This window comes from Polyergus mexicanus, unplaced genomic scaffold (assembly GCF_030449975.1).
Source record: "Polyergus mexicanus isolate NDT 795.1 unplaced genomic scaffold, iyPolMexi1.0 SCAF_18, whole genome shotgun sequence".
NCBI classification, from domain to species: Eukaryota; Metazoa; Arthropoda; class Insecta; order Hymenoptera; family Formicidae; genus Polyergus; species Polyergus mexicanus.
In genome coordinates, this window is record NW_027223338.1 from 4,633,712 (window position 1) to 4,653,784 (window position 20,073).

The window sequence follows — 20,073 nt, forward strand, 5'->3', positions numbered from 1 at the left end:
ATACACGTTGTAAATTATCGTATTTTGCTACAGTATCTAAGTAAAGTCATTTAAATAAAATTTCTGTAGCCGGACTGCTGCAAAGGACCTTCCGCGAAGGACAAAGGAGGGGTTTGCCCATTCCTATTTTATGGATCGCCGAGTATTTCGTTATTGATGGAGAAGGCATCCGATTCGGGAGATTTTACAGAACTGCCGGGTGGTACTGTCACATCTTACTGTGGTCAGTATAAAAAAAATTTTTCGCAAATTGCTTTCTCAATTGATGCGATAAAATTTCACGAGTCTATAAATTAAGCTTTAATTACAATTATTTTTTTTACACAAAAATATTTCGAAAATTCTCGGTGATTCATAGGACTGCCTTTGCCTGCTGGATACTGGCTAACATATTCTTGCAGTCTGTGAGCCGGTACGTCGCCTATTTAACCGGCTTGATAGGCGGCTTGCAGTTGTTAACTTGCCTCGTGTGGATCTGCATACACAATCCAATTCCGCTTATAATTCCTTTCGAAGACGGTGTCATTAAGATGGCATTAGGCCTGCATTTCTGGATGACTTTCGGATGCGGTAATTAATTTAGACGCTATCTAGATTAATGATCGTCGATCTCACTCGCTATTTATAATTTCTGAATCTTTGACACGAGTGCATTTTTGGACACTGATTCTCCAACTTCCGTATTCTTCGATCCTGACATTTTCAAACTCTCTTTCTTATACAAATCTTCTTATTCTCTTAATAATAGATATAGAAATCATATAGAAATTTAAATTTTCTGCCTTGGAATCTCAGGAACCTCTGCTCAGGAATCCCTGGAATTTTTATCAATAAAATTATTGATCTAAAGTTTATTACTGTTAATACTATTAAATTAAAAGTTCACTGTCATTTATTCACTTAATTTTTTCTAGCAAAACTCATAGTATTTGTAATATTTACTTATTTCTCTCCACGATATTTAGAGCATCATTTATATATTTAATTGCAGGTTTATTTTGTGTTGTTTTGGCGATCATAATGATATTTATGGACTTGCGCTATCCAAATACGCTATCTACGTTTTTACAAATAGATCCACTCGGGCAATACGATGAATGCGTAATTCGTAAGTATATTAACAATTGTATAATTTATAGCAACTTTAGGATGTCCGACAAAAGTGCTCCATTTCTATGACATCTCACAGAGAATGCATGTCATATTTGTTGTAATCGACAGGAAGTTGTCAAGTGGACAATGTGTTGCGTAAGAAGATACACACAGATGACTCGATGGAAATGACTTCGATCTCTGCGCAAGGAAACACAGGAATGGTGAGTTATAAAACATTAAGAAGAACGTTTTCAAATTGTCACAATCGTTAAATAATCAATAATAATAAAAAAGCAGGTGGTATTGAAGAGAAGATCGACCGCAAAAATCGCACAAAAGTCGCTCTTCCGCATGCCAGTTCCTATGAAAATGGAAATCTACGATGACGTGGCCATTTATGAGAATCAGGACATAGCAGGGTATGCTCGCCTATTTTTAAAAATTAACGATAATTTGCAATATATTGGGTGCTTTCCAGCTACGGAACACAGTGATACACTGTGTGACATAATGTTATACAGTGTCGACTTGTAGCTAAAACGCTGTTCCGATCTATATGCTCAATGTGTGTATATCAACGATTTGAGCAGCCATAAAGAAGATCAATGATTTGTAATAATAATTTAAACTCGCAGAAAATATTTTCGCTGTAAAAGTTAGTATTTTTTAACAAAAATTTTTTATGAATTATTAATTTATCAGATATGTAGAGAAGAGATTAAAAACTATGTAAATTAAAAATTATGTAAATTAAGTGTAATATAGTTACAATTTTATCTTATTAACAAAATTTATAAGTTTAATTAATCAATTGAGCGACGACACAGTCGAACACATCATTCTAGCTGTGTACGATTGTGTCGTAGTTGAAAAGCACTGAGTCGTACACTATGTTACACAGTATCACCTGTATACCGTTGCTGGAAAGCACCCTTAGTTCTTTAAAGAAATCTATTTCTCTCATATGATTAGGCGTTTAGTCTCGTATTTTTATTACTCGTCATTCACTCTCTTACAGTTCTGGTCAAAAGTATGAAGCACCTTTAATGTATTGCAGTAAGTCAAAGCAGAAAGTATTCTCAAACTAAAAAGTGCAACTAAACTTTCATAGTCGATTAAGATTTAATTTATTGAATCACAATCAGTAATACAACTTCTAAAACATCGCTATTATTTTTATCTTGTAAACATTAATCGATTTGGCATAACACAATTATCGATTAAAGACGCTCTTGTTTGTGACCAAGACTGTACCATAGAAGGATATATGTATAATAGCGCACTATTTCATTTATCCCTTTGTTTCTTCTAGACCATCTAAAAGTGTGTTTAAAATAGAAGTGAGCGACGAGCAGGAGATCAAGCCGCCGCCTGTTCCGAGAAAGAAGAAGATAAAGGTCGATCCCTGAATGCTAACCGATTGTCTATTTCCAATCTATCATCACGAATAGGTCGTAATTTTGAAAGAAGTTGGATGGTATATAAATGCGTGTATTTCTATATCTTGTATCAATACACGTAGCGACGAAGAAAGGTAGCTTTTTCAAAATGAACGAAATGATCGAATGCAAATGGGATCGTTTTCCTAGCCTTTCTCTAGCTCTCCAATTCTGTTGTCTTGTCCTTGCTGTCGTTGCTTTCCGAGGCGGATCTGCCCTTCTCCTCCGATTGTTTCGACTCTGATTTGTCACTGGACCGTTTCTCCTTATTAGATTTCTTTTCGCTTCTGCTGCTCTCCTTCTCAGGCCTCTCTCGATCGCTATCACTCCTCTTGCCATTGTCCGACTTGTCTTTGCTACGCCTCTCGCGTTCCTTATCTTTGGACTTGTCCGAATACTTGGACTTGGATGATTTGGATTTGGATTTGGAACGTGAACGTCTGGATCTGGACTTGGAGCGTTTACTATGCGAGCGCGAGCGACTACGACGTCGCGGTGACCTCTTCTTACGCTCCTTTGACCTTGAGGGCGATCGGCGTGATCTAGAAAAATTATGATTTATTATAACGCTTCTGAAAATTGGCAAGAAGATGAAACATCGTTCAATCGTACCTCGAGCGCCGTGATCTACTGCGCGAACGATGGCGGCTGCGCGAGCTGCTGCGTCGTCGCGACGCCGAGCTGCGCCGACGATCCTTGGATCGGGAGCGTTTAGATCGTGAGCGAGATCGGCGCCTGTGACGGGATCGCGATCGTCGGTGACGCGAGCGCGAACGTTTGCGCGATCTCGAGCGGCGACTGCGACCACGGGAGCGCGAACGTGACTTGCGACTACGCGAGCCACTTCTGCTGCGCTTGTCCTTGGACAGCATGCCGATCATTGGATCGATCGCGGCGGATATAAGATTGTGGGCTTCCTTCACTCGCGACATCGCTTCTTCGATCTCCTTTTGCGCGGCTTCGTTACTTTTCGCTTCCGGTTTGGCTATCGCCTGTGTCGAATGGTAAATCTTGATTGGTCGATCCATCAGCTGTTTCCCGTTGAGCAGCAGCGCCGAGATCACCGCGGTCTGCTCCGACAGTTCCACCAATGCGTAATGCTCGCTGTCCGAGTCCCTGCTGCATATACGCAGGTACTTGATCTCGACGTTGTTGTTGCTGAAGAAGTCCAGCAGTTGTTCGGGGCTCACCAAAGAATCCAGATTTGCCACTACAAGTGTCCGCCGGATTTCCTCGATACGCCTGCTATCCAGGTGACCTGGCAAATGTGGATAGGGCGGTAGACCATTAGCCTCCAGCTTAGGATCCATCGTGGTGATTACATGATTTGGTGGGATACCCTCGATGGCGTTCACAACATTTGGCGGCAGCTTCGGTTCTGATGGATAGAGACCTGAAAGAATCAACAAGATTAAATCTACATCGAATGTTTCAAGTAGCAGCCTAATACGTTAAATATTTAACCTTCTGTAGGCACATTTGTTTTTCTCACCTTTCATAGATACACCGAAGATTTGAGGGTCAGTCCAGATTTTCTTATTGTTCTAGGCTTACAAAAAATCTGGTAAAAATCACGATTACTTGTCAAAATGTTTACTACATTATCCAATAGTTTTTTAAATCAAATGTTCAAAACTTTTTTTGACAAAAATTGAGGTTTGGACAAAAATAAAGGAAAAATGGAAATTTTTTTAAATGATTGAAATTTTGACTGTGCTTTCAAATCTCCAGTGTGCCTACAGAGGGTTAATGTTAATTATTTTTAATCTCTATCTAATTTTATTTGAGCGAGGCATTATATTGCAATATTGTTGCCATAGTAGTAATTTAAACATATAAGTCAATTGTGTGATTTATACATTTTATTCTTACCTGGCACAACCGTGCCATTGTTGGTGAGCTCAAGGGCACGTTGCTCGTCCGGAATATCTCCGTTCTGGTAGGGGATTACTATCAACGCACGATCAATGAAGACTGTATTGGTCATATGTTGCGCTACAGCCACGCAACCCTGATCATGGAACTTGATGTAACATATGCGGGATTGCACTGGTACGGCGACGTCTCGGATCGTCGGATATAACCTGATATCTTCGATTTTACCCAGGTAACCAAAGAGTGTCTGCATCTGATCCTTGGTAGCCTGTGGTGCAATATTCGTCACTTGGACGACCTTGGTCGAGCCAACTGCCATTCCGGCTGTGAATTATTTGCGATTTCGCACACCTAGACTTTTTTAAAAGTGCTTCTGATTCGAAGACGAAGTTATGGAGGTTAGGTTCGCCTACTTCGTAACTTGAAACGCGTTGCATCTCACGCGAATAAGCCAAATCTCGCCATTTGCATTGATCGAACTTTGCGCCTACCTCCGTAAGATTCTTTGATGATCTTTTGAAAAATTTTATCTTTGTATCGTGAAAAAAACACCTCTCCTCAATTTCTTCAACACTTGCTCCAGTTCTGTGTTCTGTCTTCTGTCTCGATCTCGATTGGCGTTGATCGCCGATGAGTTGAAGTTGGCTGCAAAAGATGTTATTTGTGATTGGCTGATTTCTATCGATTATCGCCAATGCTTCGATTCTATCGATTGTCGCCGATGGTTCGATTTTTTTTAAATATTAACAGAGAGAAGCTTAAAGCCCGTATCAGACTACGCATTGAAGATTGAGATTGAAGATTGAAGATTGAAATTTTACCAATTAGAGCAAAGAAATTTTAGTTCCTTTTATTCTGATTAGTCAAATTCCAATCTTTAATCTTCAATCTTCAATTTTCAATGCGTAGTCTGATACGGGCATAAAGCCCGTATAACAAAACTAATAGCTTCAAACTCACTTCTATGTCTCTGATACAATTTCTTACACTGAATAATTCATCTCTTCGTCTAGGATTACAGTAATTATTTCCAGCTTGGTCAAATACCCAACAAAAAACATATTGAGATAGTCACAATCAAGTTAGAAGAGTCAAAACTAGACTGAGTAGAAATGAAAGAGACGGTGACGTGATCGTAAATTTTAGTGTGTATAGGAAACATACTGACGATGCATCGACATGATGGTGACATGTTTCGTGCAGGGTGCAAAGACCTTTACCCACCTTCACCGATTTATACGTGCTCGTGCTCTCTGAATTAGAGATTAATTTTTCACAACCAGCTGAACTTGCGTATCGCTTGATAGAGGATAATGAAAGAGAGCTAGCTTGTAAAATTAAGCTCCAAAGTACTGTTCATTCATACTTAATGGGCTCAAAATGACAACGCAACGTGCAATCATTCCGTCTCGTGCAGCCTTCGATCCGGTAAATCGGCGAAGAATCCCGAAGAGAACATGGAATCAAGCTCGTCACACCCTTGTGTTATGTGAACTCTTTGAGCTTTGCTAAGTAATTTCCGAGATATGTAATATTACTAGAAAATTTTCCTTCCTTAATTTCTTTTTATGCCCGTGCCCATGGATACCGTCGAAGCGAATGACCCTCGGAAGCAAGCGACGACCAATGCTTTGATGATTCGCTATCACGCGTACGGTCGTCGCGTTCGCACGATGCTCTACCTCGGTGGTGTTTTGCAAGATCGAAGACATTCCGCGATCCGAGCATATATCGCTGGATTTTCGGTAATACTTATGTGCTCGAGTCATTGTATTTTCCTGATAAACCTCAGTCGGGAGCACGCTAACAATTTGACATTGATGGTGAAATACTTCAGCCAGATGACTAGCTTCATCGCACCTGCGTTAATGGTATTGTGTGTAATATATCCTATACATCTATATCAGAAGACCTCATTCGTGCAAGCTCCATCGTATTTTGTTATATTCAATGGAATATAAATCCTAGATTTCTTCTTTATTGCTTTCTTCCCAAGTAGCAAACTGACGTCACAATGACGGTAAATTTTGGTCAAAAAATTACCAATTAGATCTCCTCAGTTAGGTCTCATGTGACCCGAAAATGACGTCGATATATCATTATTCATATCCACGGGACGTCATTTTCTGACGTTTGTTTGACGACAAAACTAAGACCAATTACAATAATAATATATAATAAGACATATTAATATGTTATATATATTATAGATAAATTTAAATAATTTAACGTAAAAAATTAAAGATTTTATTTATATGGAAGTTAATTTCTGTTTTATATTTTAAGCAGATAATAATAAATAATTTTCACTTATTCGAACAGAAATTGTCTGAATAAATTAAAATCGGACATTATCTATCCGATTTTTCAAAAATCTGTTCAATATCTGAATTTCTCGGTACGGGAATCGTTTCAGAAATTAAACTCATAAAAATAATTACAATATTGTTAGCTGTATTTTGCAGACTTTACCCATACAGCACCGAAAGATTGCAAAAACGTAGCACAGATCTTACATTGAAACATTGTAATATTGCATAGAAGTTGCGAAATGTTTCTGCAATGTTACTGCAAGCCTGCGGCAATGTTGAAATGTCCGCCCTCAGAATTATTTCAATGTAAGACTACAGTAATGTTACGGTGCAATGTATTTGTAATATTCAAATACATTGCTACAAATATGCAAAACGCTTCAAATTTAATACATAAACTTTGAGAACATATAAAAACATGCAAGAGAGATAAGAAAAAAGATTTTGAATTTACGCAATTACAACGAGTTTTTTCTCGTCTCTCTTGGATGTCTTTATATATTCTTCAAGTTTATCTATTAAATTTGAAGCATTTTGCATATTAAAAAATTATTATCAAATTTTTGCTTTTATATAAAAATGGGAACTATTAAACAATTTTCTGTTATCTAATTAACATCGCTATTTTATAAATTATTTACAAGTTTAAGAAATTGATAATGATTAAATAATTTAATTCATAAAAATTAAAATTTTATTTATATAAATATTAAACTCCATATCTTAAGTAGACAATAAACGGATAATTTTAACTTTTTTCGGATAATTATTTGTCCGATTTCTGAACACTCAATTCAATATCTGAATTTTCTGTGTTGGGATTGTATCAGACAAATTAATCTGATAAAAACAGTTATTATACCTTTCATATTATTAACCGCTTTTTGCAAGCTTTATAACCATCGTGATTAAAACTTAAATACGGGATAGATAACGCAACGCGCGCCGCATAGTGGTAAACGAACGAAGTAACGATTATCAAAAACTATCTTTTGTAATGTTTTTGAAATGTTGCTGTAACATTCTCATAAAATATTACAATTCCATATTCCAATAATGTCCCAACAATATTTCATTGCAACTTGCAAGATTGTAACATTGCCGCAATGTAATTGCAATGTTCTGTGCTGTATGGGTATATACGCTCATGACAAAAATTTGAATACGGGTATAGATAGTGAATAGCGCTACATAGCGGTAAGTGAATAAACTATAATCCCAATATTAGTTACAAAAGGACTTTATTAGGACGACCATAGAATGTCTTCAAAATAACGTCTTTGGCTAGCCTAAGAAATGACGTCTTTTAAATGACGTCAATTATTAGTTGCCAATGTTATAGACCAAAAATTAGACGTCATTATGTCGTTTTTTGACGTCACTCTGCTACTTGGGTTTTGATAAAAATGCTTTTGATCTGATGATAATGTTTATATATTCAAGAATTTCTTTAAAATAATTTTTAAAAATGTTTCTGAAAAAAGTCGTGGAGTGAACGATTGCAAAATTCTTTAGCAGAAGAAATATTTGACTCTTATTAAAAAATTAGTAACATATATATGTATATATTCTTCTTTTTTTAAGTAAAATATTAGCCAATCTATTCAATCAGCAGGGAAATCGGCACTATATTCTCTTTTTTTAGTCCGCCTGCTTTCTGATCAAACGCAAAAAACTGATCGAGCTCCATGAGACACTGAACGATCTCTTTGAGCAGGAACTGGAGCGGGATCGGGAAGCTACTCTAGCGACTTTATACGCGTTCGATAGACCATTTTGCATAGTATTCTTCACCCTCGCATCGACAGTCTTGTTGTATGTTTCTCCACCGCTGATATCCATAATTCGTCAGATTTCTCACCATACCGAGCCCAGAAGGTACAGATTGCCGTTCCCGGCGAAATTTCCGTGGACGGTTCCGATCAACGGCGGTTTCCTATTCTATCTACATTTTTTATATCATTTGTTCCTCGGTTGGTGGATAGTTTTCACCATCAACAGCGTCGACAGCCTCTTCGGCTTCTACGCATTTCAGATTTCCTCGATACTGCATGCCATGTCCGTTAAACTGGGGTCAAATCTACGATCTCAGGGGACGTTTTTGGAAATACTGGAGACGTGCGTGCGGACGCATCGCCGATTATTCCAATGCAGTTACATGCTGCAGGATATTTGGCAACTGATAATCCTACGGATGCTTCTCGTCAACAGTATACTTATCTGCGCATTGATCTTTGAAGCGAGCCAGGTACCTGTCAGAAACAATATTGTTGGAGCTAATACGCTGAGAATATATTCCGCGAAATTAAGAAGAAATTGAATGGATCAGTTACGTCAAAAGTTAATAAATCTAATATATTTCGAGATTCATGAATGTGACATTTTTGCCTTTTAAAATATAAAATTGATAATTAATTTATGAGTTAAAGTAAATATTTGCTCTGTAAAATGAAAATTTTTATTTTTGTGAATATTTGTCTACAGTTACTATAAAATTTTCGTGATTCAATAATCATGAAAAAATTTTAGTTCATTATAAGATAATATTTATAATTTTGAGATTAAATTATATTCTACGAGACATGTTTAAAATCAGTGCACTTTGCGTATTAGATAATAATAAATAAATGTAATAAAAAAAAAATGACATATAATAAATATTAGGCTTAAAATTACGCTCTTGCCCCAATCGAACAAATAATCGTAACAGATATACAAATGTATTCGTTATTGATCGTACTAAAATAAATAAATAACTAGATAAATTTTATATAATATATTAATAACAAATTATTCTAAATAATATAGGAAAATATAAAATACTATACAATCTCGCGTGCAAATCTTATAAAAAAAAAATTTAATATATCAAATATAATATATAAAATATATAAAAATAATACATTACTTAATTCGCGAGAGTTTGTGATTTCAGATAACAGATATAACAGTGAACGTCTTTGTGTTCATCTTTTACATAGCATTAAAGCTCTTGCAAACGTTTATGTATGCCTGGTACGGCAATTTCATCACAAGCGCGGTAAGATTTGTGTGATTATCTCTAGATAATCGACTATTGTAATTTACAATTAATTGTTTTGCATATATTTACATTTAGAGCGAACATTTTCGCGAGGGAATTTATTTTAGCGATTGGCCAGATTCTAGTCTCGATCGTCACGTAAGAGCGAACGTTATTATAACGATGATGCAAAAGCCGATGACTATAAAGGCACTAAAAGTGTCTGCCGTAAATGTCAACATGTTTACTAATGTAAGTATTTAAATAACAAATTTGCTGAGCAATTCTCAGCAAAAGTCTAAATTCTCGAACAAATCGCTTTCGTATTTTTCTGCGATCAATATAATATATAAGCAAAATTTTATCTTTTATCCCTGCGGAAGGAAAAATTGAAATAAATTAAAAAAAGAATAGGAGGAAAAGGGAAGCGAAAGATTCAAAACTTTTAATCGGAAAAATTAAAATAGCTTTAAATAAAGTTTAAAAACTGTAAATTTTACTCACTGACGATATCCATAAATATTAATCTATTGAAACGCTATTATTTTTTACGTAATTGCTCATCTTTAAGTCTACAATTTTTTCATGAAGAATAAAAATATTTTTGTAATAAACAATAATCTGTTTCTTCAGTTTTATAATTAATTAGTTCTGTATCGATCTAATTAGTTATTTTTATTGACAGATCGTGAATACTGCTATGTCCTATTTCTTTCTCTTGCAATCTTTGGATGAAGGTAGATAGAGGTAAAAGCCGCGTATTGTTTTGTAAAAACTAGCGAGTATATATTACTAAATATTGAAGAATATAAAATTAAAAGATTCGAAGAGCTTCTGAATTCACCGTAGATAAGTAAAAGAGTTCCATTGAAATTATTGTAAAATAGAAAAGAAAATTGTATTTTTCTTGAGCAAAATGTATAGAAATATATATATATCAATGGTCAAATAGCTCGTCCGAATAAAGATAAAATTGCTGTAGAAAATGCTTTAAGTATTTATATAAGATTGTTAATTAACAAGCAGTATAAAAAAAGTTTATTGAGATTAGATTCGGAAAGATTTTTCTGTTCCATCAAAATTGATCTGACACGATTTTTTTTATAATATTTTTTGCGCAGATTTTCAATCTGTTTGTCAAACAGATGTGAAGAGTAGGATTTTTGAGTAACATGTATTTAAAACTCAAAGAAATTAATTTTTGAAAAATAATTAATATAAAATAATTAATTTCAACCTATAAGGAGGTTCTTTTGTTTCGACAAAAAAAATTGTTTAAAAATTTTAAAAACTACAAATTACAAATTTGAATAATTTTAAACTTTAATGATTTTTAACAAAATTTATTAAGTATTAGAATCCTAATATTTAGATTTTCGCCGCTAAGATATATTTTAGAGAGGAGATGCGCGATGTAAAAATAATTAATTAATTATAATAATTTTTATTTATTATATTAAATAAAATAAAATTAATTATTGTACAATAATAAAAATGGTGAAGATGAAAACAAAATGTCAAAAATATATTTCAATCTAACTTATCGACGAAGTATCAAGAGTTAGTTGCTAAATGCCCCATCGTGGCGACAGTGTATTGTTACTTTTGAAAAAAATTGAACAAAGGTTATGTTATAATTTCGAGCTAAATCGAAAATCCAAAGCAGATTTACAAGCACGTTTAAAAACAAATTAAAACTTCAAAAGAATTTCCATTATATATTACACAATTTGAAATTAATAATGATAGAGCGATAATAGAAATAAAACGAGAATGAGCGACCACATTTAAAATAGGTACGCTCGTTTTTATAACGTATTATTCATAACATTTGAAGATAAATAATTATATCTGTATATATATATATATATATATACCACGCATACATATTATATATATATATATAATTTAAATAAATATTTTCGTATGCAATATGAGCTATTTTCTAATGTCAAATTGCATCTGTGCATCAAATCGATAGGTTTACAATTGTCTAAGATAAATTCTTACCATTTACTATAGATATTTGTGATCCTCAAAATGTTGCATGAGATTTTATTGTCACTTTGGGGATGCTCAACCAGTGTACCAGAGATGATAGAGACAGATGTAAGTATATATATATATTGTATCAACAAGTAAAATAAGATATTAGCTATAATTGAAATATATTATCTCTTTACATATATTACTACTCTTTCTTATAGTCTATAGATCTCGATAAATATTTACATCCTGGGGAAAGAGCGTTACTCAATAAAATATTAGATATTGTGAAGGAATGCAATGTCATACGAAGTTTTATACACACAGTGAACAGCGAGGATACAAAAGATCTCGGTAATATTTGGTATAATTATATAAAATATTTTATGCAAATCGTATAATTATTTTATGCGTAATTTAATCTTTTTTCCAAAGAATATGTCACTCCTGGCTTGTACATACGTGCTCTGTGCGATGGGATGGATCAGGCACTCGAGCCATTTCGCGAAGAAATAGTTGAGCTGGAGCGTACAGTCTTAAACGACAGTCATACCCCTTTGTCGTTTATTCTCTGCAATGTTGAAAAATACACTTGTTTATTTTCTCTTCTGCATTCTATTATTCGTGAGGTGACTATATATTTCTATACAGTCAGTGTTTGCATATAGTTTAAGGAGAGAAATCTAAGTAATATAAAACATTCTTGTGATCTGAAATGAATAAAAACGAATTAATCAATTATGAAATATTATAATTTATACACGAAGATGAACGGAGAGAAGAAAGAAAAAGATTATCGCGATTTTGTAAATATCAAAACTTTTTTTTTTTACTATAGATTCGAACGCAGAAACTCCATGGTTGTAAATTGTTGCAATGTTTACATCAGCGTATGCATACCGGCATACCGGAAATCAGCTGCACTTTGAAATTGTAAGAAATTTATAAAGAAACTCGACGTCTATCATTAGCATTATTATTTTGATTTATATATTCTCGTTTAGAATGACCCACTCCGTTCATTTCGTTTTCTATAAGCATCTAACAAGCTGGCTTTTGTACGGGCATCTAGAGGATGTCCACAGAGAATTCTTCATTCAGAAAGTATTGGACTGTGAGAAAACTCTGGTGCATGAGGATCCGAAGAATGATATCGATACACGCGATCAATTGGCAAATAGTAAAAATATCGGTGTCGATATGTGGGATTATGGTGTTCAGATGGATATGCTTCCATCCTATATAAGGCCGTCATTGGCAAACAAAATCTTGACCATTGGTCAGACTGTTATTATGTTTGGAAATGATCCCAGGCAAAAGAAAGGTAATTCTACGAAAAAAAATCGACCTCAATTTCTTTCAAGAGTATTATTCTGTTATTAACTTCCAATCATGCTTTAGGGATTACAATATAATTACATAAAGATAAATATCTGATAACATTTTAGATTTCAGTACAATGTCTAAAACGGAGAATTCCGTATGGGGCGACAAGGAATATGAGTATTTTAGAAAACTTCAGAATCTCCAGGCGAGATTTGTTTTCAACATTGTCGAATTTGATCGCACAATCAACGAATTGAAACAATGCGTGACAGAACTTTTGTGGAACGTTGCCGTCGAAGAGGCGCAACTAATGCAACAACTGAGACTAGTGAAGGAGTTCTTTCTCATGGGTCGCGGTGACTTGTTTTTGGAATTCATCAAACTTACGGCGCATATCCTAAATAAGACACCAACAAGTCACACATCTAGAGATATTAATCTCGCACTTCAAATAGCGCTAAGAAAAATGCATTTGAACGATGAAAGCGCTATAGATAGTTTTAATTTCGCGGTGCCTGTGCCACCTTCCGAAAACGAGGATGTGGACACGGACATTGACCTTCCTGATAACGAGAGACAAGATCCTAACGGTGCATATTTATGATACATTATTTTGCGCGCGCATCACATTTTATTTTTAAAATATTTCAAAATAAAACAAAAATTTTTAATTTATTTTAGAAAAACGTGGATGGGGTCTTATCATGTTAAAATACAAAGTTGTTTGGCCGTTGCATCTGTTATTTAGTCCAGTCGTGTTGAACGATTATAATATTTTGTTTCGCTTCCTGTTGAGAGTTAAAAAGACTCAGATAGATTTGTGGAATCTTTGGAGTGAACACATGCATCATAAAAACATGTAAATTACATTTGTCGTAATTACAGTAAAATTGAGATGTTTTTGTTATTCGCGACTCACGATTTCTTTATATCAAAATATTTGTAATTCACAGAGACATTGGTGTGATTCAGTTGAGAAATAATTTGGTCTTCATTGTCGACAACTTACAATATTATCTGCAAGTGGACGTGTTGGAAAGTCAATATGCCATGATGGAAACGAGTATGAAAAGCACACGAAATTTCGAGGACATACAGAAGGCGCATTCTATATTCCTGGCTAATGTCATGTCGCAAACCTTTTTACTAGGCAATGGAGTAGGAAAGAAAAATTCTGTAGGTTCTATTACAGAATGAAATGATTTGATTAATTTGAAATTAATCTTTTCTAAGCAAAAACATAAGTCATTATTTCGCATATTTTCAATATTCGATATTATTTTTTTAACGAAACTACAAAACTTCATTAAAATTTATTTAAAATTTATTGAAGAATGAGAATCTACTATCTGTATTTATACAGTTTAATTTCCAAAAAATTATTTTTATATGCTTAGAATATAAAAATTATTAGTTTTGCTTTTTATTAAAGTTGGTATGCGATATAAGAGATTCACAGATAAAAATTGGCTCTCTAAATCTGAGACACTCTATCCATATTACTTCGTTTGTTCTTAATATTTATAAACATTTTCAACAGGTAAATATGTTGATACATCTTTTGTTACGATTATGTGACGATTTCATCTTACAAGCGTCCATGTGGGAAGTTGGTAATTTGCTTCTAACAGAGAAAGAGGAACTCAAAACATTATGTGAAACACTCGACAGTGTGATGGACTGGTTGACAAAGACCTTAAACAGAGTACGTGCGCAACCTTGTGGGGAACACTTGGCTCGATTGCTATTGAGACTCGATTTCAATAGATGGTTTAGTAAAAAAGTCTGAAAGAGGTAAAACACAAATCTACATATCAAATTACAATACTGATATAATCCTGTAAAAAAAGGATAAAGAATTATATGGCTTCCTTGTTTTTTTTTGTTTTTTTTTAAGAACCTAATGTTTAGAGGAAAATAACAAAAGATCAAATAACGCTATTAATATTTTTCATTAACAAAAAATAAAATGATTGAAACATTTGAACTTCAATTTATATATAAAAAAAACATTCTAGTCTATACACATGCTCTTCCATAGAGATCGCCTTTTATATTTCCATGTATTATGTAATTTACACAATCAATAGAATAATTTTTATTGTGATTAACATAATTTTAATATACACTTGTGTATATTAAATAATCTCTTTACAGATCATTGCACACTTAAATATTATTATTCTGAAAAATGATGCTAATGGCAATAATGATAAAACGTTAGTATCACGACATACATGTATATGTGTTTACGGTGTACATGATTTTTTTATAATAATATAATAATAATAATAATATATATCAATCTCTTTCAATCAAAGAGAATTTTAACTTATTATTTCATATTGTAATAATAGATGATATAACATATATAACGAATACGACGATATATATATATATATATATTACGAATATATATCACACAAATATAAAAGAATGCTTCTTAAAGCATATGAGCATTATTTGAAAGATCTTTTAGACATTAACATTATTGTTTGATATATGAAATTGTTATTTTATGTTATGTAAAATACTCATTTTGTTTATAACATATGGAATTCTTATCTTACTTGAAATTTCTCAATCGCTATCGTCGCCATCGTTATAATCTTCATCGCCGTATCCACATGTACTATTATCGTATCGACGTTGCCACAATTGTATTGCGTTTCTGATGGATGCATCAGAGGATAATTCCTCTGCGGTGAAACCATCATTATTCTTCAATGTTGTGTCCGCATTGTATTCCAACAATAAATTTATCATCTTCAAGTGTCCATGACTCGCTGCCACGTGTAATGGCGTGTCACCCATTTTATTCTGCAATTAATAGAAAAAAGCGAAAATTCAGAAATAGGGGGATCCTTGTTAAAAATATATAAAGAAGAAATAACGACAATAGATCTAAAACAAGACAATGTAAGAGTAAACATTTGATATAGCTCATATTTAACGCTAAGTATGTTTATCTAATTTGATGGGTTTTGTTCATTTCACGTAAAATATCGCCTTAGATGTAATTAACACTTACAAAGAGTTTTGAATTATATAACTACATTTAAAGATGATCAAACATCTAATTCTTTGATATACATGCATGTCCATTCCCTTACTTGAGCATTTATCACAGGATTTGGCAAATGGAGAAGCTCGCTTGCACATTCCAGATGGCCGGTACGTGCTGCCCAATACAACGGCGTGTTCCCGGCTGCGTCTAAACCCGTCCCCGATATACCTTGCTTCAAGTATTCTCTCATAAAGGAGACATTGCCACGTCTAGCAGCATCATGCAGTGGCAACTCGATTTCTTGCGTTTGCTCTTTCACTAAAATGAAAGATAATCGATGTTACTTTAGAGGGATTAAGAAAATTTGTGCAATCTTTCTTACCGTAAGCAATAGGTATAAGTCCCTTCTGATCTCCGCATTTAGCCCTCCACCAGTCTGGATTGGTATCTCTGTCGTAAACATATAGTAGATCGCCTTCGTCGAATGACAATTCCTCTGTCTACAAATAGAAATATAGTCACGCATTATTCTCAGCGTATGAGAAATGTATCAGATTGATAGATCAATACACAAAATGTACTTACACGTTGTGCATTGTATTTGCACAATGCCCTGACCACTTTTACCTTACCTTAAAGTTAATGTAATGTGTTAATACATTTATATTAAACATTACTTCATTTAAAAAATGAGAAATTTTGCGAATCAATTATGCCAAAATAACAATATATGCCACACATATATTTAATAAACTTATTATTCTAACCTCTTCTTATAATAATACAAGAGAAGTATGTCACACAAAACACATATTCTTTCACTGATTATAATATAATTGGTATGATTCTTTCATATCATGTTGCTTTTTTCCTTATATAATATATATTTTAAATACATATATAGTTTATATTTTATAAAATTTTCTTTATAATAGATTGAGACATTGGCTTAAGGTACATATGATATAACCTTAAAATTTATATATTATAATTTTATTACATTTGCAAGAAAGATAATAACTTGAACATAATTAATATAACAAACACAGAATCTATAATACATATATACATACATACATACATAAATCCGTGCATGTATATATAAATATTGAAAATTTTTCCCATCATATATACATTATTCAGTTAGAAACAAGGAATGCTTCAGGAATTTTACAATAATTATTTCGATATCATTATAAAGTTATTCATAAACAGATAATAAATTGCACACTGCAATGCTGGACAAAGTTATTAACTCGCATATCACTATTTTGTGATATATTTACCAGGTTTCCAGGTAGTTTTAGGTGGTACAGGTGTTTTTAAAAGTACACTCATGGCTGTGTGTAATGCTAGCATCATAATATCAATCCAATGACTCACATGGTGGAATTCACAGTGATGTACACAGCATTCTGTGTAATGAAAAATTCTTCAAACACACAAATTATTGTTTAAATCTTCTTTTTTGCCACTTTCATAAATAATACCATATCTGAAGTAAAAAAAAAAAAAAATTAATTTGAATTAAAATTTGACAGTTGACATTTTTATAATTAATGATACATATAAATAATGTAAGCTAGAAATTTATATTGAGCAATAAATAAAGACAAGAAATTTTCAACTATATTATCTTAAAAAATATCATAACTGTTGTATCAAAATACTCACTAAAAAATACAACCAAAACAAAAGCTATCATAAGCCACACCCAACATCTCCATTTCGAGTTAGTGTGCTCTTCTAACTTTAAAGATTCCTTCTTTAATTTAACAGCATTAATGTCAGTCAATTTGTCAGATGTTTCCAGTGCACCGATGTCCTTTTTGATGATAGCGTTTGCTGCTAATGCTTGTTCCTTCATACTGCTGGTCATTGAGAGCATATTCTCAGCAATTTTCTCCTGAATATTACGATTGTATTTTAAAATAGCATCTAAATCTTCATCTTGGATGTTGGAACTTGATAATCTCTGTCGTACACCATCTCTATCTATAGTTGCAACATATGACAGATTTAATACAAAACACAATACGTAAAATCATATATTTTTTACAATTACACATTATGTACAGTAATATAAAGGGATAGTCACTTTTGTCAGTGTGAAATAATTCTGCCCGTAATTCTCGATTATATTTCGCTATAGTCTTTTGATGTATTTGCGTTGTGATATTTGTATTGGTAGAATCGTTTGTAGAAGTTGAATTTTTTGATAATAATTGTGCAGCGATTACTCTCTCTACTGGATTTGATAATTTCATTGCATTTATTATGCCTTTCAGGAAATCTATTCGTTTAGTATAACCTGTCATAATATCTTTGGATGGCTTACTGTGAAAGAAAAATCAACTCTTTAATATCAAAACATCTACATCTATAACCGAAATAACACCAAATATCCAAGTGTGTCCTAAAATAATATATATTGTATAAATAATATACTATATTATAAATAAAATATACTATATTATAAATAAAATATACTATATTATAAATTGAAAATCTTACTTTGGTAAGGTTTGCAATTTGTTTATCATGTCATCCAGAGCAAATATATACTGAAACAAAAAAATGTATACTTATCAAGTATGCACATGTATGTTTTATATGGATAAATAGATCTATAGATTTATCTTTGTGAGTTTTCTTAAAAAATAGTTGTAATTATCATGAAATAAACAGCCACACACACACACACACACACACACAGTGTGTATATAATATTTAAAAATTCATATAAGCAAAGCTGTAAATATTTATATCTTAATTTTTTGCGATTATTGTACATAAATTTATTCCAATATTTTTGACGAGATGTCATATTAAAAGTACGCATCAAATAAAAATATAATAAAAACAGGTTAGAAAGAAACTCGCACACCTTTTCGAGTTTCCAGTCTTTATGCGGATCATCTTTCGCTATTAATTCGCAACGCGTTAAAAGTCGCTTGATATTAATTTCTAGCTTAGATATTTGAGTCATTTAGCCAATTTGTTTAATAAACAAAGACACGAAAAAATATGCGCTTTGTTCAACAACAAGTGCGTAGTATCATGTATAGGTACAAGTGATAATCATATAGCATCTCTTCTTAGTGATGTCAGAATGGAGAGATGGAGACACTGATGCCAATGCCAGAGATTCGGGACGCGCAACTCGCGCCAAATCGTGAAGAGAGGATAACGCACACAAGCCCGTATTAGGGTCAGGGCACATAAAAAAACTTAAGCAGTAAAAGGCTTAAAACTTAAGAATTTCAACCATACGGAATTTTCAGCGTAGCTTACGTTTCAATATGGCTACTTTACTGTTCGACCGTGATTGGTCAATTCGCTTACGTCTTAAGTCTAATGCGGTGTCTACAATAGAGATTTTAAGTCCTAAACCTTAAGAAATTGACCAATGACAGTCGAGTATTCTTTTCATACTTGACTGTGATTGGTCAATTTCTTAAGACTTAGGGCTTAAAATCTCTATTGTAGACGCCGCATTACTGTTGAAGTTTTTTTATGTGCCACGGCCCTTACACTAAGGGTTGCGGGCTCGGTTGCGATTGAGGTTACGGTTGATAGTTGCGGATTGACCAATCGCAGCAAAGTAACTTGCCGGCTGATTGTACGACCGGATAAAGTTCCGAATAGGTGAACCCTCCGATTTAACATTGATTTTCTCGAAAACTTTCAGTTTTACGCAAAAAATTTATACGACATAAATGATGTATTTTTACAAGAACTATAACTTTTATTTGAAACATTTTTTTCTTACATCAATATTTATCGAAATAATATCTAAAAAGTTATATTTTTTCAGTTTTTTTGAGTTTTGACCTTCAAAATGACCTTGTCGCAAATTTTCATTATCATATTCGTAATCAGCGTTCAAAAATACAAAAAATAGTGTAGTTTCAAAAAAATCGGAGGATTCACCTATTCGGAACTCTATCCATACGACCATAACCCCAATCGCAATCGAGCCCACAATCCGTAGTGTAAAGGCTGTATTAC

The 20,073-nt window shown here is 33.2% G+C and overlaps 4 protein-coding genes across 9 annotated transcripts in view; 2 read left to right on the forward strand and 2 right to left on the reverse strand.

Annotated features, from left to right (window-relative positions):
* LOC138941380 (dual oxidase maturation factor 1-like) overlaps positions 1-2,639 on the forward strand; it is a 4,910-nt gene extending 2,271 nt beyond the window's left edge. The window contains exons 5-10 of one of the 2 annotated variants that reach the window (XM_070310972.1): positions 70-223; positions 359-570; positions 992-1,108; positions 1,222-1,316; positions 1,390-1,514; positions 2,408-2,639. In XM_070310972.1, the coding sequence (XP_070167073.1) occupies positions 70-223; positions 359-570; positions 992-1,108; positions 1,222-1,316; positions 1,390-1,514; positions 2,408-2,504 (800 nt within the window). In that variant the 3' untranslated portion in view covers positions 2,505-2,639. The remainder of the gene's footprint in view (positions 1-69; positions 224-358; positions 571-991; positions 1,109-1,221; positions 1,317-1,389; positions 1,515-2,407) is intronic. The other variant, XM_070310974.1, reaches the window with a different exon arrangement.
* On the reverse strand, positions 2,266-5,490 carry Srp54 (splicing regulatory protein 54). 2 transcript variants are annotated; one of them, XM_070310969.1, is made up of 4 exons: positions 4,407-4,510; positions 4,027-4,078; positions 3,147-3,927; positions 2,266-3,076 (listed from the first exon to the last, which is right to left on the reverse strand). In XM_070310969.1, the coding sequence occupies exons 1-4, from the start codon at positions 4,422-4,424 to the stop codon at positions 2,692-2,694; spliced, it is 1,236 nt and encodes a 411-aa protein (XP_070167070.1). In that variant the 5' UTR covers positions 4,425-4,510; the 3' UTR covers positions 2,266-2,691. The 2 variants fall into 2 exon arrangements, with proteins under 2 accessions (XP_070167070.1, XP_070167069.1); XM_070310968.1 differs by lacking the exon at positions 4,027-4,078 and adding an exon at positions 5,370-5,490 and having other exon boundaries at positions 2,273-3,076; positions 4,407-5,054.
* Positions 5,491-5,815: 325 nt separating this feature from the next.
* Positions 5,816-16,688, forward strand: Grip75 (gamma-tubulin complex component 4). The gene is made up of 14 exons (XM_070310519.1): positions 5,816-6,280; positions 8,367-8,969; positions 9,657-9,761; positions 9,840-9,995; positions 11,766-11,852; positions 11,951-12,083; positions 12,165-12,358; positions 12,568-12,662; positions 12,734-13,053; positions 13,178-13,645; positions 13,737-13,914; positions 14,009-14,231; positions 14,596-14,849; positions 16,186-16,688. Exons 1-13 carry the CDS (start codon positions 5,978-5,980, stop codon positions 14,842-14,844), a joined length of 3,114 nt encoding a protein of 1,037 aa, XP_070166620.1. The 5' UTR covers positions 5,816-5,977; the 3' UTR covers positions 14,845-14,849; positions 16,186-16,688.
* Positions 15,474-19,141, reverse strand: LOC138941139 (osteoclast-stimulating factor 1-like). Of its 4 annotated transcripts, none has more exons than XR_011448119.1 (6): positions 18,950-19,141; positions 18,577-18,626; positions 18,161-18,399; positions 17,737-18,057; positions 17,349-17,557; positions 16,456-16,562 (listed from the first exon to the last, which is right to left on the reverse strand). XR_011448119.1 is itself a non-coding variant. In XM_070310521.1 (5 exons), the coding sequence occupies exons 1-5, from the start codon at positions 17,422-17,424 to the stop codon at positions 15,636-15,638; spliced, it is 693 nt and encodes a 230-aa protein (XP_070166622.1). In that variant the 5' UTR covers positions 17,425-17,503; the 3' UTR covers positions 15,474-15,635. The 4 variants fall into 4 exon arrangements, 1 of the variants encoding a protein (XP_070166622.1); XR_011448118.1 differs by lacking the exon at positions 16,456-16,562 and adding an exon at positions 16,648-16,694; XR_011448120.1 differs by lacking the exons at positions 16,456-16,562; positions 18,950-19,141 and adding exons at positions 16,648-16,694; positions 18,855-18,873.
* Positions 19,142-20,073: the final 932 nt, after the last annotated feature.